Here is a 16,353-nt window from a genome sequence, read left to right as displayed (position 1 = left end):
GCTGAGCAGTAACCTTTAACCTTTCTTCCTCCAAAAACAATCATTTCAGTTTTTTCTTTGTTTAACTGAAGAAAGTTCTAACAAATAATAGTAATAAAGATAACATCATTAGTCTGATATGACCGAAAACACCAGTATCATTGTAAATTAGACCTTTTTAAAGAGATCCATTTAAGAGGCAACCTCCAGTCTTAAAAAAATGAAGCTGATTCAGAACTGCAGTTCCTGGAGCGTCCACTAGAGGCTGGCTACAGAACCTCCGGAACCCACATACACACCCATTCAAAGAGACAACCTTTACAGCAGAAATAATCATGTTTACAGTCTGGTTTAATAAAACACTTTTAGTCTGAATAGCTCCTTTTCCTACTGGAACTCACTGTATGGGGGGTGAATTTATTTATAAGACAGTAGTTTTGGAGATATTACGATTACAAGTTTCAATCATAGTCCGTAATAATGGACGTAGTATCCGTGACGTCACCCGTCTGTTCCTGAGGGCTGTTTTAAAGCCAATCATTGGCGGGAGCCATATTGGGAATGTTGAACCCAACCAGGCAAAGTGTGACGTAAAGAGGCGGAGTTTGAGCCTCCTAGCCAACAGACAAAACGCACCTTTTCCTTAAGGCCTTTCCCCAGTAGATATCCCCACCTAACAGCTACCTGACCCTGTGAAGCGACCTTGGGTTTCTTGAAAGGCGCTATATAAATATCAGTTATTGTAAGCTATGTGTTCCCACCTGTCAATCAAGTCAGTCATGTCCTTATTTGGGCAAAAGTTCAGTGTGTGCCGAAAGAGAGATTATCTACTTAGACCAAAGCTGTTTTTTGAACCAGGCTGTAAACATGTTTATTTCTGCTGTAAAGATCGTCTTCTTTGAATGGGTGTGTATGTGGTTTCCTGTGTTTCTGCAGCCAGCCTCTAGTGGAGGCGCGAGGAACTGCAGTTTATAACACTTCCACATGGGCTTCGTATTTTGAGACCGGAGGTTGCCACTTGGTTTCAATACTGGACGTCTCCTTTGAACGCAGCCAGCAGGACGTTCATGATCTGATATACCTGCAGAGGAAACAAGACGTTAATAAATCTAAACTTCCATTAAAGCTTCCAGAAGGTTTCCGTCAAATTTACAAAAAAGTTCCCACAAAGTGAAGAAATGTTTCTTAAAACCTCAGAGAAAAATCCCCATTAAATTATGCAAATAAAATATCTCTGCAATTTCTGAAAGTTTCTTTTAAAGCCATTCCATTGTTCCTTTAAATATTTCCAAAACTTACATGAAGGCTCAGAAACTGTCTGAAACAAATGTGATAATTCTAGAAAGGTTAAAGGTTACTGCTCAGCTCCAATGTGCAATGATGAAATGTTCAAACCAAGCCAGAAACCTTGGTGTAGTCATAGACTCAGACCTTAATTTCAGCAGCCACATTAAGACCATTACAAAGTCAGCCTACTATCACCTTAAGAATATATCAAGGATTAAAGGACTTATGTCTCAGCAGGATGCAGAAAAACTCATCCATGCATTTATCTTTAGCAGACTAGACTACTGTAACGGGGTCTTTACAGGACTCCCTAAAAAGTCCATCAGACGGCTGCAGCTCATACAGAATGCTGCTGCTCGAGTCCTAACAAGGACCAACAAAGTAGACCACATCACTCCAGTTCTTAGAGCTCTACACTGGCTTCCTGTCTGTCAGAGAATAGACTTTAAAATCCTGCAGATGGTTTATAAAGCCCTGAATGGTTTAGGCTGATCTGCTACTACTTTATGAACCACCTCGACCTGTGAGGTCATCAGGTACTGGTCTGCTTTCAGTCCCTAGAGTCAGAACGAAACATGGTGAAGCAGCGTTTAGTCATTATGCACCATATATCTGGAACACACTCCCTGAAAGCTGCAGGTCTGCTCCAACTCTCACCTCTTTTAAATCAAAGATTAAGACTTTTTTATTTACCTCTGCCTTCCTATCTTAGATTATTTTAACCCACTTTAAATTAAAATTTTAATGTAATTTTTAATATATTTCTAATTTTCCTTTTCTTTTCTGTTTTATCATATTTGTCATTTTAATTATGTTCTTTTATGCCTGTCTGAATGTCTCCAATGCTTTTAATGTGTTAATGTAAAGCACATTGAGTTGCCCTCGTGTATGAAATGCGCTATACAAATAAAGCTGCCTTGCCTTGCCTTACCTAGAAAATTACCTAAAAATGTCATAAAAGTTTTTAAAAAGTCCCTGAAAGTTTTCATAAATTTAATGCATTTCAATAAAAGTTTAAAGATTTTGGAAAATGTTCCTGTAACATTCCCCGAATCCCAAAGAAACTTTAAAATTAATCTTCACGTGTAAAGCAAAGAATTTATATCATCAAAAAAATCCTGAATGGGGGGGGGACACTGTAGCTGTTAGCGAGGAGGCTAAATTCCAACTCTTAACCCTTAGCTAGCACGACCGAAAGTTAGCTTGAGTCAGCATTTCCAATATGGCGACCGCCGACGATCAGCTTCAGAAACAAATGGGTGACGTCACAAAGACAGAACTGCTCTATCAACAACTTTGGAGAAAGGTTTGAGTTAAAAGGAACATTTATATTGGGGCGCTGGTGGCCTAGCGGTCTAAGCGCCCCACATACAGAGGCCATAGTCCTCGTCGCAGAGGTCGTAGGTTCGATTCCACCCTCGACCATTTACTGCATGTCCTCCCCCTCTCTCTGCTCCCCACATTTCCTGTCTCTCTTCAACTGTCCTATCCATAAAGGCAAAAATGCCCCCCAAAAAAAAAAATTTTTTTAAAAAAGGAACATTTATACATCATTCATGTACGTCATATTCTCTACGTTGTTGGGCCAAGCAATCTTGCAAAACCTCAAACCTCCAAAGATCCCTGTAGAACCCAAACTCCTCTTCCTGACCCCAACACATGGATACTCCATTTCTGCATTGGTGTTCTCGTGGTTGTGGAGTAGCAGTGTAGTTCAACCCTCATGGGTTGCTGTTGTTTGGTTGATGGGGCAACCATGAGCTTAATAACAACACACGTCCATCAGCGAGTGTGTTTAACAAGATGCTTCGCAGTCGTATCCTGTTACATGTCTGGAGTGACATAACGCCACCTTCATCTTAGAGCTGTTGTAAATTTGACCTTTGACCTTCATTACTGCCGATAAGCATCGGTCATCAGTCCGGACTTAGAGTGGAAACAAGGTTCGGTTACAAAACAAAGGATGAAGCTGGTTTCTGCTCGTCTGTCCTTCCTGTCATGCAGCCCGAGCTTTCAGTTTATTTATGCAACATGAGCTCGCAGAGAAATATCTGTCAGAATCAGAACGGAGATCACTTTTTAAATTTGATACACCTCTCTGAGTCTGTGGGGAAGTGTTGCTCTGTTATCTGACAACAGCTGATCAACCAACCAGACAGCTAGAATCATCCGTACACTTCCTGTTTCTATTTCTTTTAACTGAAACTGAAGTCCCTCTGATGGGTGATTGGGATGATGAGTCTAAAACCCATAATTTTCAAGCTTTTTCCCTTAAAGGTGACATATCATGCAAAATTGACTTTTTAATGGTTCTTTACCTGAAATCTGTGTCCCTGTCTACAAACCCCCCGAGAATGAAAAGACTCCATTCTGCCCCTGTTCTGATTTCTACACCTTTCTGTAAATGTGTGCTGAAACCAGCCGTTTCAGTTTTCAGTGTTTTTGTTACGTAACAACAATATCCGGTCTGTAACAGGAAGTCAGAGCTCGGAGCTTGTTCAGCCCATAGACTGTATAAAATACAACTCAACCCCTCCTCCGTTTTTCATTCCCTGCACACATGTGTGCTAACAAGGAGCTTAGCAGGGAGGCTTGCTAGTTGTAGGCTGTCTTAATAAACACAAAGGTCGCTTTGACTCCCCACGTCTGCAGATTTGAAGATCTAGTGGATGATTTTTATTTGTCATGGATAAGTGCTAGCGCTAATTAGCATAGCCACATAGCTATATGTTCATAGCTGTAGCTGTAGCTGTGTACCAAGACACACGTCGACATACTGACAAATAAAACAACAAGAAACACTAAATCTGTGACCAATCCTTCATAAAAGGTCCTGCTGCCTTTCTGGCAGAGGTCGGTTTTACTCCCCACGTCTGCAGATTTGAAGATCTAGTGGATGATTTTTATTTATCATGGATAAGTGCTAGCGCTAGTTAGCATAGCCACATAGCTACATGTTGGTAGCTGTGTACCAAGACACACGTCGACATACTGATAAATAAAACAACAAGAAACACTAAATCTGTGACCAATGGTTCAGAAAGGTCCTGCTGCAGGCGCCTCTCCGTCAGGATCAGATTCAGAGGGTTGAAGTAACGCGATCTCTGAGCAGCCGTGTATATTCAGCCAACATGTAAACATTAGATCAACGTGCTGGAGAGCCGAGGCACATCCACTTCCTGAGGGGGCGTGGTCAGAGGGAAAACAGAGTGTTCTGATGAGGACTGAAGAAGAGGGTTTTTCAGGCATGTCAGAATCTGATTTCAAAGTGTTTTTTTGAGCATAAACTTTAAAGACATGTTTTGGGGACCTCTTAGACCAATATATGTTGATGAAAAAAGCGTGATATGTCCCCTTTAAAATTATTATTTTCTTCTGTCGTTCCAAAGTCGATCTCAAATCCAAAGGGGACCGTGCTTTCTCCATCAGAGCCCCTCGACTTTGGAACGACCTCCCTGAGGAGATAAGGCTCACAGAGTCAGTGACTTCTTTTAAATCTCTTATTAAGACCCATTTTTACAGACTTACTTCATCCTTTTAACCACTTTTTACTTGTATTTATTATTTTTTACCTTTTTTGATTATTTTATTTGATTGTTTATTGTCTTTTAAAGTTATATTTTTGGGGCTTTTTGCCTTTTATTTGACAGGGCAGCTGAAGAGAGACAGGAAGTATGGGGAGTAGAGAGCAGTGGAAGGAAGACATGCAGGAAATGACCTCTGCGACGAGGACTGTAGCCTCTGTATGTGGGGCGCTTCGACCACTAGGCCACCAGCGCCCCTGATTATTTATTGTTGTATTATTTCTTTATTCATTTCATATTTTAATGTTCTTTTTTTGAGGTATTCGCCTTTAATGATAGGACAGCTGAAGAAAGACAGGTAATGTGGGGAGTAGAGAGAGGGGGAGGACATGCAGTAAATGGTCGAGGCTGGAATCAAACCTTCAACCTCTGCGACGAGGACTATAGCCTCTGTATATGGGGTACAAGAGGGACCGCTAGGCCAACAGCGCCCCATTTTAATCTTCCTAATTTAACATTTCTATTTTCTCTGATGTGAAGTCGTCTTCTTCTTCAAACCTTTTATTTTCCTTTAATGCTTTCATTTGATTGTCTATTTATTTTTATTTATTAACTTGTTCATATTTATTTAATTATTTGTGTATTCATTTTTTGTTTTTTTTAATTTATTTTTACTTATTTTTTCATTTATTGATTTTTTTATTTTTCATTAGTATTGATTTAATTTGTATGCTTTTATTTTTATTCATTTATTCTTATCAATTTATTAGTTCATTTATTTTTATTGTTTTTATTTTTGTTTATTTATTTACTTATTCTGATTTATTCATTCATGTACTTTTGAAAAACCTCTTTTATTTATTTATTTATTTATTTATTTATTTATTTATTGGTTCACTGTCTCACCACTTAATTCTGTTTAATTAGCGTTTATTCTTTTAAATGTTTTGCGTTGTATTTTGTTTTCGCAGTGTTAGAATTTCTTTCAAAACACTCCTCCTGCCATGCTTTGTTTGTCAAAGCATTTTGTAAACATTTGTTTTTAAAGGTTTTAAAACATACTGACAAACCACGGCGTGCTACGAGACGACATCTGTCACCTGTGCTTGTTTACATCCAGGTAGTAGAGCTTTACCGGAGCTGCAGCCCCATCTAGTGGCGGATGGCTGCACTACACCTTAGGCACAACATATGACGGTCATTTGTTCTTTATGTTAAAACAAATATGAATAATTAGCTGAGTTAGTGGTCTAAACACACGTCCTTCATCTGTTGTTGTTGCTCTAATCTCTCTCTATCTGGATCTCCCTCTGTCCCCCTTTCTAAGTCAGATGGATCACCGTGGTTCTGGTTCTGCTCAAGGTTTCTGCCAGTTCCCTGATTAATTGAGAGTTAAATTGAAGCCAACGATCCAAGTTTAAGCTCCGCTAACTTCTGTTGAAAGTAATCCAAACAGACTGACTCAGCTGTCCTCCAACGTGGATTATCATGTCACCTGAGAGTCCTGCGATGTGTCACAGACTCTGTTTGATTGTGTGTTTAAACCCTGGATGTGCTTTGCTTTGTTTTAGCACATTAACACACCTGCCGGCTGCAGCTGACCTAACGTGACCCCACGCTGCTGTCACCGGTCTAGAGGTCTTTGAAAACAACGTGACCTCTTTCTGTTATCAGGCTCTCGAGGGAGCTGCTGGAATGTGGAGCCGTGTTGTTGTCGGTGTTTGTGCAGGTCAGGAGGTTAAATTTAGAGATGATCCGTTTTCGCTGTCGGTCAGCCAGGGAACGCCGCTCGCACCTCCTCGCTCAGTGTGTGTTGTTTTACAAGGCAATTTAAAAGACTGAGTGTGGCAGTCAGAGGGGAAGTTGAATTGGCTGCAGTTCCTCTGGTGAACACAAGGCGGAGACAAAAACAAGAGTCCATCACTTTGTTTCATCTCAAAATCTAGATCCCAGACATTTCATCTTTCACCATCAGTCTAATATTTACTTGAAACAAAGGCATTTTTAAAATAAATCAACAAGAAACACTAAATCTGTGACCAATGGTTCAGAAAGGTCCTGCTGCAGGAGCCTCTCCATCAGGATCAGATTCTGGATCAGATTCAGAGGGTTGAAGTAACGCAGGTCTGTGAGCAGCCGTGTATATTCAGCCAACATGTAAACATTAGATTAACATGCTGGACAGCCAAGGAGGCCACACCCACTTCCTGAGGGGGCGTGGTCAGAGAGCTCATTCTCATTTAAAGGCACAGACACAGAAAACAGCCTGTTCTGAGCAGGGCTGAAAAAGAGGGGTTTACAGGCAGACCAGAATCTGATTTCAAAGTGTTTTTATGAGCAATAAACTTTAAAGACATGTTTTGGGGACCTCTTAGACCAATATATGTTGATGAAAAAGAGCAGACTATGTCACCTTTAATTCTTTAAGGACTTACAAAAGATGTTTTTTTACAGTCACATTTGAGGGCACTAATAAAGAAATCTACTGTCAGCCTTTAAACTCATCCCAAATTATAGATTGTAACAGAAACCACCTCTGACAAGGCAAACAGCCAATCATAGTTTAGGATTTCATGATCAATTGGATTTCAAGTGGTGCCATTGCCACCCTTGGCCACCCCTCTGGACACGCCACTGGGTATGGGAGACCGGGGAAAGTTGTAACATGTTTTACATTTCTGTCTATAACTTTGAGCTCCTTTAACCCAGTGTGTTCAAACTGCTACACAAACTAGCTTCAAGTGTGCAACACAAACAGAACATGCACGGCTTAATCTCAAATCCAAGGAGTGAAATGTTACAACTGCTCCCTGTAATTTATTTCTGTTTTCGGCCTTGGTTTCCTCCTTTTCGATTTTCGGTTTCAGCCAAGCATTTTCATTTTCGGTGCACCCCAAGTTTTTAAGGATGTCCAGGATTCATGTGGGTCACATCTTCAAGTTGGAAAATCCCGGATTCCACGTAAATCAGAAGATCCCCGATATGTGATCGTGAAACAGAGGGTGCAAAAGCTCTGAAATAAATGTGGCACACGTGAAATACTCCAGCTGACTTTGGATCTGCAGAGAGGACTCAGTACTACAGGGCATCAGGACCTAGAATTCTATAAACTCACAATTCCAAGATTAAATTCAAAATTATATTATTCATTTTTCTTAGAATTCCAACTTTGATCTCAGGATTCTAGAATTCCAATTTTGATGAATTTGAACATTAGATCAACGTGCTAGACAGCCGAGGCCACACCCACTTCCTGAGGGGGCGTGGTCAGAGAGCTCATTCTCATTTAAAGGCACAGACACAGAAAACGGCCTGTTCTGAGCAGGGCTGAAAAAGAGGGGTTTACAGGCAGACCAGAATCTGATTTCAAAGTGTTTTTATGAGCAATAAACTTTAAAGACATGTTTTGGGGACCTCTTAGACCAATATGTGTTGATATGTCACCTTTAAAGAAAAGCAGGTTAAAGGCACTTTCATGCAGGACTCACCTCTGAAACCACGAGGCTACGTCCTCCTTTATGCATGCAACACAAGGATTGGAGATCTTGCACAAGTATGAAGGATTGAGAGGCGGATGAATAAAAATATAAAGGTTTAATAAAATTGCATGACATCAGTTTACACAGCTAGCAGAGATCTATATTTAACTGCATTACAAGAGAACCAGGCCTTTATTTGAAACACTGGTGTGTAGTTTTTAGTTGCACCGCTACATGGTTGTGTAATGACTCTAGAATGAACATGGACAGTGATAACCTTTGGTAATGCCCATCATACAGCTTAAAAACAAACATTAACAGAGATACAGGAGATCTGACCCTGCAGAGAGACGTTGAGCTCTTCTAGTTCTAGTACGAGAGATGACTTCAGATTTGACTATTTGTCTCTGAAACCTTCCTGGAAGTATCTTGATAGAATAGTTTAAAGACGAAGTCCTCAGTCCTCCCTGCAGATGATTTTGGCATACAGGTCGTCGTCTCTGAACAGCAGGAAGTCCTTCAGCCTGTTGGGCAGCAGGACCGACGTCAGACTCCTGCAGCTCAGGTGTTTCCTGATCACCACTCTGCTCAGGTGAGCCAGGGAGCGAGGGTTACCTGGATCACACAGAACATCAGTTTGTGTTCGTACAGGCAGGTCGTCGGTATGTTTTTAAACCACTCTTTAACTCACTGACGGTCCCGTGGATGTGAGGCCACTCCTGTTGATGCTCCAGGATGCGGGTCAGTTTGCTGCAGAGGGAAACTGGACCCACGTACTGGAGGAGGATCGAGACCACCCGGCCGACCAGGTTCACCAGCCAGGAGACGCTGACAAAGTCACAGAACTGGACAACAAGCAGAAAGGTTTTTATACTGCAGGAAACAATATTCAAAAGGTTCCCATGATACCCTGATGCCAACCATCGTGGACTATGACCATGTAGCCCTGACTTTGATGTTGTTCCTTTACCATTTTTAACCTGAGGTGAATACATTTGAGTGCATTAGAAAAAAGAGCCCCAAGATATTAGCTTTTTCTAGCGTTAGCTTTGTTAGCAAGGTGTCTCAATACTTCTAGCTGTGTTGTTAGCCAGGTTGCATGGTGGTGCAGAAGTTGTCTCAGCAATAAGGTTCCTGGTTTGACGCCCGATTTGGAACGAGCCTCTCTATTGCTGCGACAACTTCTGCACCATCATGCAGCCTGGCTAACAACACGGCTAGAAGTATTGAGACACCTTGCTAACAAAGCTAACGCTAGAAGAGTTCTACCCATGTCTCCATGGATTCCCTCTTAGTGCTCCGGGTTCCTTCTACAGTCCAAAGACATGCTCATTTGGTGAACTGCAGACTCTAACACAGGACTCTCACCAGTTCCTAGAGGGCTCCGACCTGCTGGAGCAGAGACACAGCCGGAACGCAACAGAGTGGTTCCAGCGGAAGTTAACACATTGACTAGAATAGAAACCTTCTCCTTAAGTGGAAGGACAGGGCTCCACCTTCACACGCTCGGTGGGTCAGAGATGTGGTGACACATTTAAAGTTAGAAGAATTACGGTACCGTAGCCAGGGTTCTGCTAGGAGGTACTCTGAAACATGGAAGCCCTTTTTGGACTATTTCAACAACTTACCAGGTGCAAAAGTAGCAGACTGAGGCCCTCGTGAAGCCAGTTGCCAATAAAAGACAGTTGAAAAATAGAATAGAAACCTATCAGATCCGGTGCGCCCCAGAATCCCCATGAATGAATTGTAATGGATGGACATGATATTGACTTGGATGCTACATTTGGCAAACAAGATGACCTGCAGTTTCATTGTTCTGTCCTGCAGAGCAACTGGAAGTAGAGGGCCAAATTTTTGAGCAACTTTTCTTTCAAAGGTAGCCTCACCTCGCCCGAAAGCTAACCCTGCTTACCTCGATGTTAAATTCTATACAGATTAAAATCTACAACATAAACATCATGCTGTGTCAAAGCAAACTTTAAGCTAGTGATTGAAAAGGTTAACGAGTTAGAAAAATAGGTTAATTGATGTAATAAGTCATCTGACAGAGGCTCAGACTTGAATCTAGTCGTGGCGCCCCCTGCTGGCGGTTGTAAAGGCAGGAAACAAGGGTACCTCTCACCAATTTTACCAAACCACTTTTCTTTGTCAAGTTTTGAACTTCTAAGTGTTTCTACAGTTAAAAAAATACTCACAGGGACTTTTTCCTCCTGTTGTGAGTAACCAAACTCACTCAGGTCCTCCCAGTCGTCGTCATCGTGGTTACAGCAGAAACACTTCTCGGCGTCGTAGCCGTTGTTGAGCAGCAGCCTCATCATCACCTCGTCCTTCAGGCAGTACTGCAGCGCCGTGGGGAACACCGTGTCGTTCACCACCGTGAAGTAACAGTTCACGTCCGCTTTGGCCGCCAGCAGCAGCTTCACGATCTCGTACCGCCCCGATCTGACCGCCACCAGGAGGCAGCGCAGCGGGTCCAGGTCGGGTCTGGCCCCCGACCGCAGCAGAATCTCGGTGCAGGTGGCGTCACCGTTGGAGACGGCAAAGTAGAGCGGACTTCTCCTCATGTCGCCGTAGTTTTCTGAGATGTGAGGTGCTAACTGGGCGTCGACGTCGAAGCCGCTCTGCAGCAGGAGCTCCAGGCAGTGGGCGTGGCCTCCGTCAGCGGCGGAGTGGACGGGGCTGTGGCCGGAGAGACGCAGGGCTCGTCGAGTGGTGATCGGGATGAAGATCCTTAAAGCTCTGAAGAAGGGAATACGATTTTAAATCTTAAAGAAGTTACATTTTTAGCTGCTGGTTGTCTTTAAAGGTTAATAAAAGTTAGTAAAAAGGTTGTGTAACACGGTCGTTCTTACAGGTAGTGTCCCTCGTGTGCGGCGTGGTGGATGGGCAGCTGTGAGCTCAGGTTGCGGAGGTTCGGATTGGCTCCGTTTTGCAGCAGGATGTCGATGCAGTCCGGATTCCCTGAACCAGCAGCATCGTACAGGACGCTGTCGCCATTCGGTGCCTGGGCGTTCACATCCGCACCTTCATGAAAAGCAGAGAGCGATACTGAAACCGGGTCTGGGAACAGAACGTGTCCATGAGCTTTAAACAGTTGATGGTTCACCGTGTTTGATGAGGAGCTCCAGGACCTCAGGGTGGCTGTACTCTGCGGCGATGCCCAGAGGAGTGACCCCATGCTGGTCTGTCTCAGACACCTGACCTCCCTTCTGCAGGAGGAGCTCCATCACGTGAGCACAGCCGGCCCTGGAGGCCTCGTGCATGGCCGTCCACTTCTTCAGACACACCTGCTCCACCCGGGCTCCTCCGGTGATCAGGGTGGACGCCATCCGATAAGATCCGGCTCTGACTGCTGCAGGGAGGACAACAGAGGGTGAGGACGCCAAGATGTGTTCTCTCAGAAACCCAAATTTGCACGGTGTTTCAGACCTAGGAGCAGAGGGGATTCGTTGGTGCTGTTGGTGGCGTGAGGAGAAGCTCCATGCTTCAGTAACAGCTTCACGTTGTCAACCAGGTCGTCTTTCACGGCTAACGTCACGAAGGTCTCTCCCTCGGACGTCTTCTCCTCCAGAGTCAGACTGTAAGAAGCTGAAGAACACAACAAATGAGTCCTGAAGCAGTCTGCAGATTTTTGTAAGGCTGCTCTCTCTTCACTTTGCAGAGGTCTGGACTTCTTACCTACCGTGCAGCACCATCTCCAGGACCTGGACCACGGGTTGGACCGCCGCCCAGTGCAGAGGATACCATCCTGTCTCGTCCACCTGACTGAAAACTCCAGGGGAGTCGCAGAGCTCCTGCAGAGTCAACATGTCACCTGCAGGTAGAGATGCATGAAGCTGTGATTCGGTGCTTTAATGACTTATGCCATGAATATTTGACTTTCACCTCGTTTGATGGCGCCCACGACCTTCAGAAGTTCCCTCCTACACACACAAACAGAAAATGAAGCTAGATTCATAAAAACAATTCAACATGTTGAATTGTTTGTGTGTGTGAGAGTAGATTCACTTCACCTTACCTCTCTGATCCCCTGAGACGGTTCATCTGACACGACTCCTGAATGCTCATCTGAACGTTGTACTCCAGGAGTTCGTCTTCGTCCATGTCGTCAGCTGCATCCATCCTACTCACACAGGTACACACACACACACACACACACACACGCACACGGTCACAACTTTGGAGCGTTGATTTAAAGAGCACAAAGGTTTGTTGATTATAGCCAGAGTCAGAATCCGGGTGGTTGCCAAGCTGGAAAGTGTTCACTGAGGTACTCAAACGAGGGAGAGGTGAGCTTATCACCCTCTGCTGGTCATGTGGAAGACTGCAGGTTTCATGCAAATCTAGGTCCTTCTCCTATGTAAGGTTTATGGTTTTCACACACAACTTAGTTGCCTTATGTCTCTTTCACACATGTGCACTTAAAGGTGACATATCAGGCTTTTTTCATCAACATATATTGGTCTAAGAGGTCCCCAAAACATGTCTTTAAAGTTTATGCTCAAAAAAACACTTTGAAATCAGATTCTGGTCTGCCTGTAAACCCCTCTTCTTCAGTCCTCCTCCGACCACTCTGTTTTCTCTCTGACCACGCCCCCTCAGGAAGTGGGTGTGGCCTCGGCTGTCCAGCACGTTGATCTAATGTTTACATGTTGGCTGAATATACACGGCTGCTCACAGACCCGGGTTACTTCAACCCTCTGAATCTGATCCAGAATCTGATCCTGACGGAGGCGCCTGCAGCAGGACCTTTCTGAACCATTGGTCACAGATTTAGTGTTTCTTGTTGTTTTATTTGTCAGTATGTCGACGTGTGTCTTGGTACACAGCTACAAACATGTAGCTATGTGGCTATGCTAACTAGCGCTAGCACTTATCCATGATAAATAAAAATCATCCACTAGATCTTCAAATCTGCAGACGTGGGGAGTCAAAGCGACCTTTGTGTTTATTAAGACAGCCTACAACTAGCATGCCTCCCTCCTAAGCTCCTTGTTAGCACACATGTGTGCAGGGAATGAAAAACGGAGGAGGGGTTGAGTTGTATTTTATACAGTCTATGGGCTGAACAAGCTCCGAGCTCTGACTTCCTGTTACAGACCGGATATTGTTGTTACATAACAAAAACACTGAAAACTGAAACGGCTCGTTTCACACACATTTACAGAAAGGTGGAGAAATCAGAACAGGGGCAGAATGGATTCTTTTCATTCTCGGGGGGTTTGTAGACAGGGACACATATTTCAGGTAGAGAACCATTAAAAAGTCCATTTTGCATGATATGTCACCTTTAAGAAAATGTCTAGAATTTTTTGGGAGCTCCGCCCCCAAATTTCCAGAGTTGCTCGTTCACACGTCTCCCTAACATCATGAAGTTTTCCCCATTAGACAAGGGGGACGGTGTTGACTCTATGCCGTAGTGGGCAACATGGTCATTAGGTGTGTTTGTGTCGCTTATTCGAATAATCGTCGAATAGAAGCCAATGATTATGGAATAGTATTTTGGCTTGAAATCTTGAAATGCCCATCCCTAGTATGCAGGGTGATTTATATGCACTTCGATCGGCTACATTTCCTTCTTGTCAACAGAGAAGTACGGCGACCCTGATTGTAGTAGTAGTGTTAAATTGGAGCTGATAAATGTTGCTGTTGATCAAACATCAGTCATTACAAAGAAGAAAAGAGAGAAGATGTTAGAGGAGATGGAATGTACGGATAATTTACGGACTATATAAGTCGATTTCAGAAATGCTGTAAATGCAGGAAATGCGAAGCTGCCAAGCGCCTGCAGTCCACGTCGTTTCAACACATAGTTACATTTTGGAGGAGGTGCACGTCAGGCTACATGCTTCTGCATTGGAACAGGGCTACACAGACCTATGGCGGAGGCGATTTGACACGGAAGCATAAACCAGGTTTTAGGAAGCAGGACATGAAGAAGTGAAGAGCACGCTGTGAAAGCCACGGTGTGATATTTACAACATGATGGTGGACCAATCAAGAGAGACCTACGCGGTGATGAGAACCGGACCCTCGACTGTCTTTATTCGTACTTTTACGTGTCTGTCTGCAAGATCTGAACAGGTTGCATGATCGCTCACTCACTCATGGTGAATTTTCTTAAATATTACCTGCAGAGTTCTGACGTTACCTGACCTGATTCTCTGCAGAGTTTTATAAGGAAGTGTCTGGAACGTACATGAATGAAAAGGAAACAAATAAAGGTGCAAAATTCTTAAAGAAGTTAGCATGAATTCGCATTGCAACAGAAACTGACTCATGAAGCACGCAGACCATGCAGGTCTGTCTAGACTCATTCAGCATTTAGTGGAACTGGGTCACGGTTCTCAAGTGTCGGCGAGTAAACTCATGTTTGATCACAGCGACACGTTCCACAGACGTCTGAGATCAAACCAAACATGAAATAATCTCCTTCTCTTTCTTATCTTCCTTTATGAGCTTTAACTCACGGCACCATGACCCCTGACCTCTTTTCTGTTGATCACACGTGACATGGTCGAGGCTGACGCTTTATAATCCTCAGAGTTCGACTTCACTGCACAGGGAAACATGCAAAACCTGAATCTGAAGACTCTCACCTGATAAAAGAGTCACTTTTGGAGTCATAGGACGAAGCAGCAGCAGCAGCAGAGTGTTTGTGTCATGGCTGGACTGCCCCCCCTCCTCCTCTGGTGTCTCACACACAAACTGCAGCACTCTATTAATAGCCGTCACCTGTTCCGGTGTATTTAACATGCAAGACCGCTCTGCAGAATCAAACGCAGTGTAACGCCACTCTACAACGAGTGATTCATTAGACGGTGACACGCTTTCACTGCAGAGGAGATCCTCCTGCTGTGAGCTTGAATACCATTAAACAACAAATCCACAACGACCAGAGTGGAGACATCTTTGAGACCTGTTCTCCTTCACCTCTGACCTCTGACCTTACGGCTTCTGATTAGCATCCTGAGTGGAGATCTGAGATTCAAGATTTGTTTTATTCGTGACTTTCTTTATGGAGCTTCAAGTCAAACTCACACTCTGCAGTTTGTTTGAGGATCTCTGCACGTTTGTATTTGTGTATAAAACACTGACGCCAAATTTGTACATTTTATTCTCCACTGCAGGCAGAAAACGAGAGAATAACACCCTGTACTTTTTATATTTATATCATCACAGATCTCTAAATTGACTCCTCACAATCAGTTCCTTTTGCATCCGAATAAAAATGTTGAAGAACAAGAGACTAAATGTTCACTTTTCTTTGAAAGAGTTGCTTCATTTGTCATCAGGATGAACAACTTTCGGACTATAGTGAAGTAGTATAAAGCATAAAAAACCCTTTCCACAGACAAATGTGGTTTTTACATTATTAAGATAGACGTCACTACATGTGACCAACAAAATAAAAAGCACTACTTTTTCAAGGATGAGACTGATATTGACCACGCTGTGTTAATTCATTCCTTGATGTTATGAAGAGTTCATAAAAGTCATTTTTGCTCATTATTTTCCTGAAACAGACGCTCGTTGTAACATCTAACGAATGTTTCTCCAACAGAAGGAAATAGGGACTATTTCCCGTGGCGGATGAATCCTTCCTTGGTCCCAAATTTTCAGCTCATGACCCCCAAAATTAAAGGGGACATATCACGCTTTTTTCATCAACATATATTGGTCTAAGAGGTCCCCAAAACATGTCTTTAAAGTTTATGCTCAAAAAAACACTTTGAAATCAGATTTTGGTCTGCCTGAAAAACCCTCTTCTTCAGTCCTCCTCAGAACACTCTGTTTTCCCTCTGACCACGCCCCCTCAGGAAGTGGATGTGCCTCGGCTCTCCAGCACGTTGATCTAATGTTTACATGTTGGCTGAATATACACGGCTGCTCAGAGATCACGTTACTTCAACCCTCTGAATCTGATCCAGAATCTGATCCTGATGGAGAGGCGCCTGCAGCAGGACCTTTCTGAACCATTGGTCACAGATTTAGTGTTTCTTGTTGTTTTATTTGTCAGCATGTAGACGTGTGTCTTGGTACACAGCTACGAACATGTAGCTATGTGGCTATGCTAACTAGTG

The 16,353-nt window shown here is 43.3% G+C and overlaps 1 protein-coding gene across 2 annotated transcripts; it reads right to left on the bottom strand.

Moving 5' to 3' along the window:
- Positions 1-8,395: 8,395 nt before the first annotated feature.
- asb15a (ankyrin repeat and SOCS box containing 15a) lies at positions 8,396-14,947 on the bottom strand. Of its 2 annotated transcripts, XM_034684892.1 has the most exons (10): positions 14,869-14,947; positions 12,288-12,392; positions 12,155-12,192; positions 11,952-12,083; positions 11,699-11,857; positions 11,376-11,621; positions 11,122-11,293; positions 10,465-11,008; positions 8,961-9,114; positions 8,396-8,884 (listed from the first exon to the last, which is right to left on the bottom strand). In XM_034684892.1, the coding sequence occupies exons 2-10, from the start codon at positions 12,389-12,391 to the stop codon at positions 8,727-8,729; spliced, it is 1,707 nt and encodes a 568-aa protein (XP_034540783.1). In that variant the 5' UTR covers position 12,392; positions 14,869-14,947; the 3' UTR covers positions 8,396-8,726. The 2 variants fall into 2 exon arrangements, with proteins under 2 accessions (XP_034540783.1, XP_034540784.1); XM_034684893.1 differs by lacking the exon at positions 14,869-14,947 and having other exon boundaries at positions 12,288-12,626.
- Between the last annotated feature and the right edge of the window lie 1,406 nt (positions 14,948-16,353).

Source organism: Notolabrus celidotus, chromosome 6, assembly GCF_009762535.1.
Source record: "Notolabrus celidotus isolate fNotCel1 chromosome 6, fNotCel1.pri, whole genome shotgun sequence".
NCBI lineage: Eukaryota > Metazoa > Chordata > Actinopteri > Labriformes > Labridae > Notolabrus > Notolabrus celidotus.
This window is presented reverse-complemented; position numbering and strand designations above follow the sequence as displayed.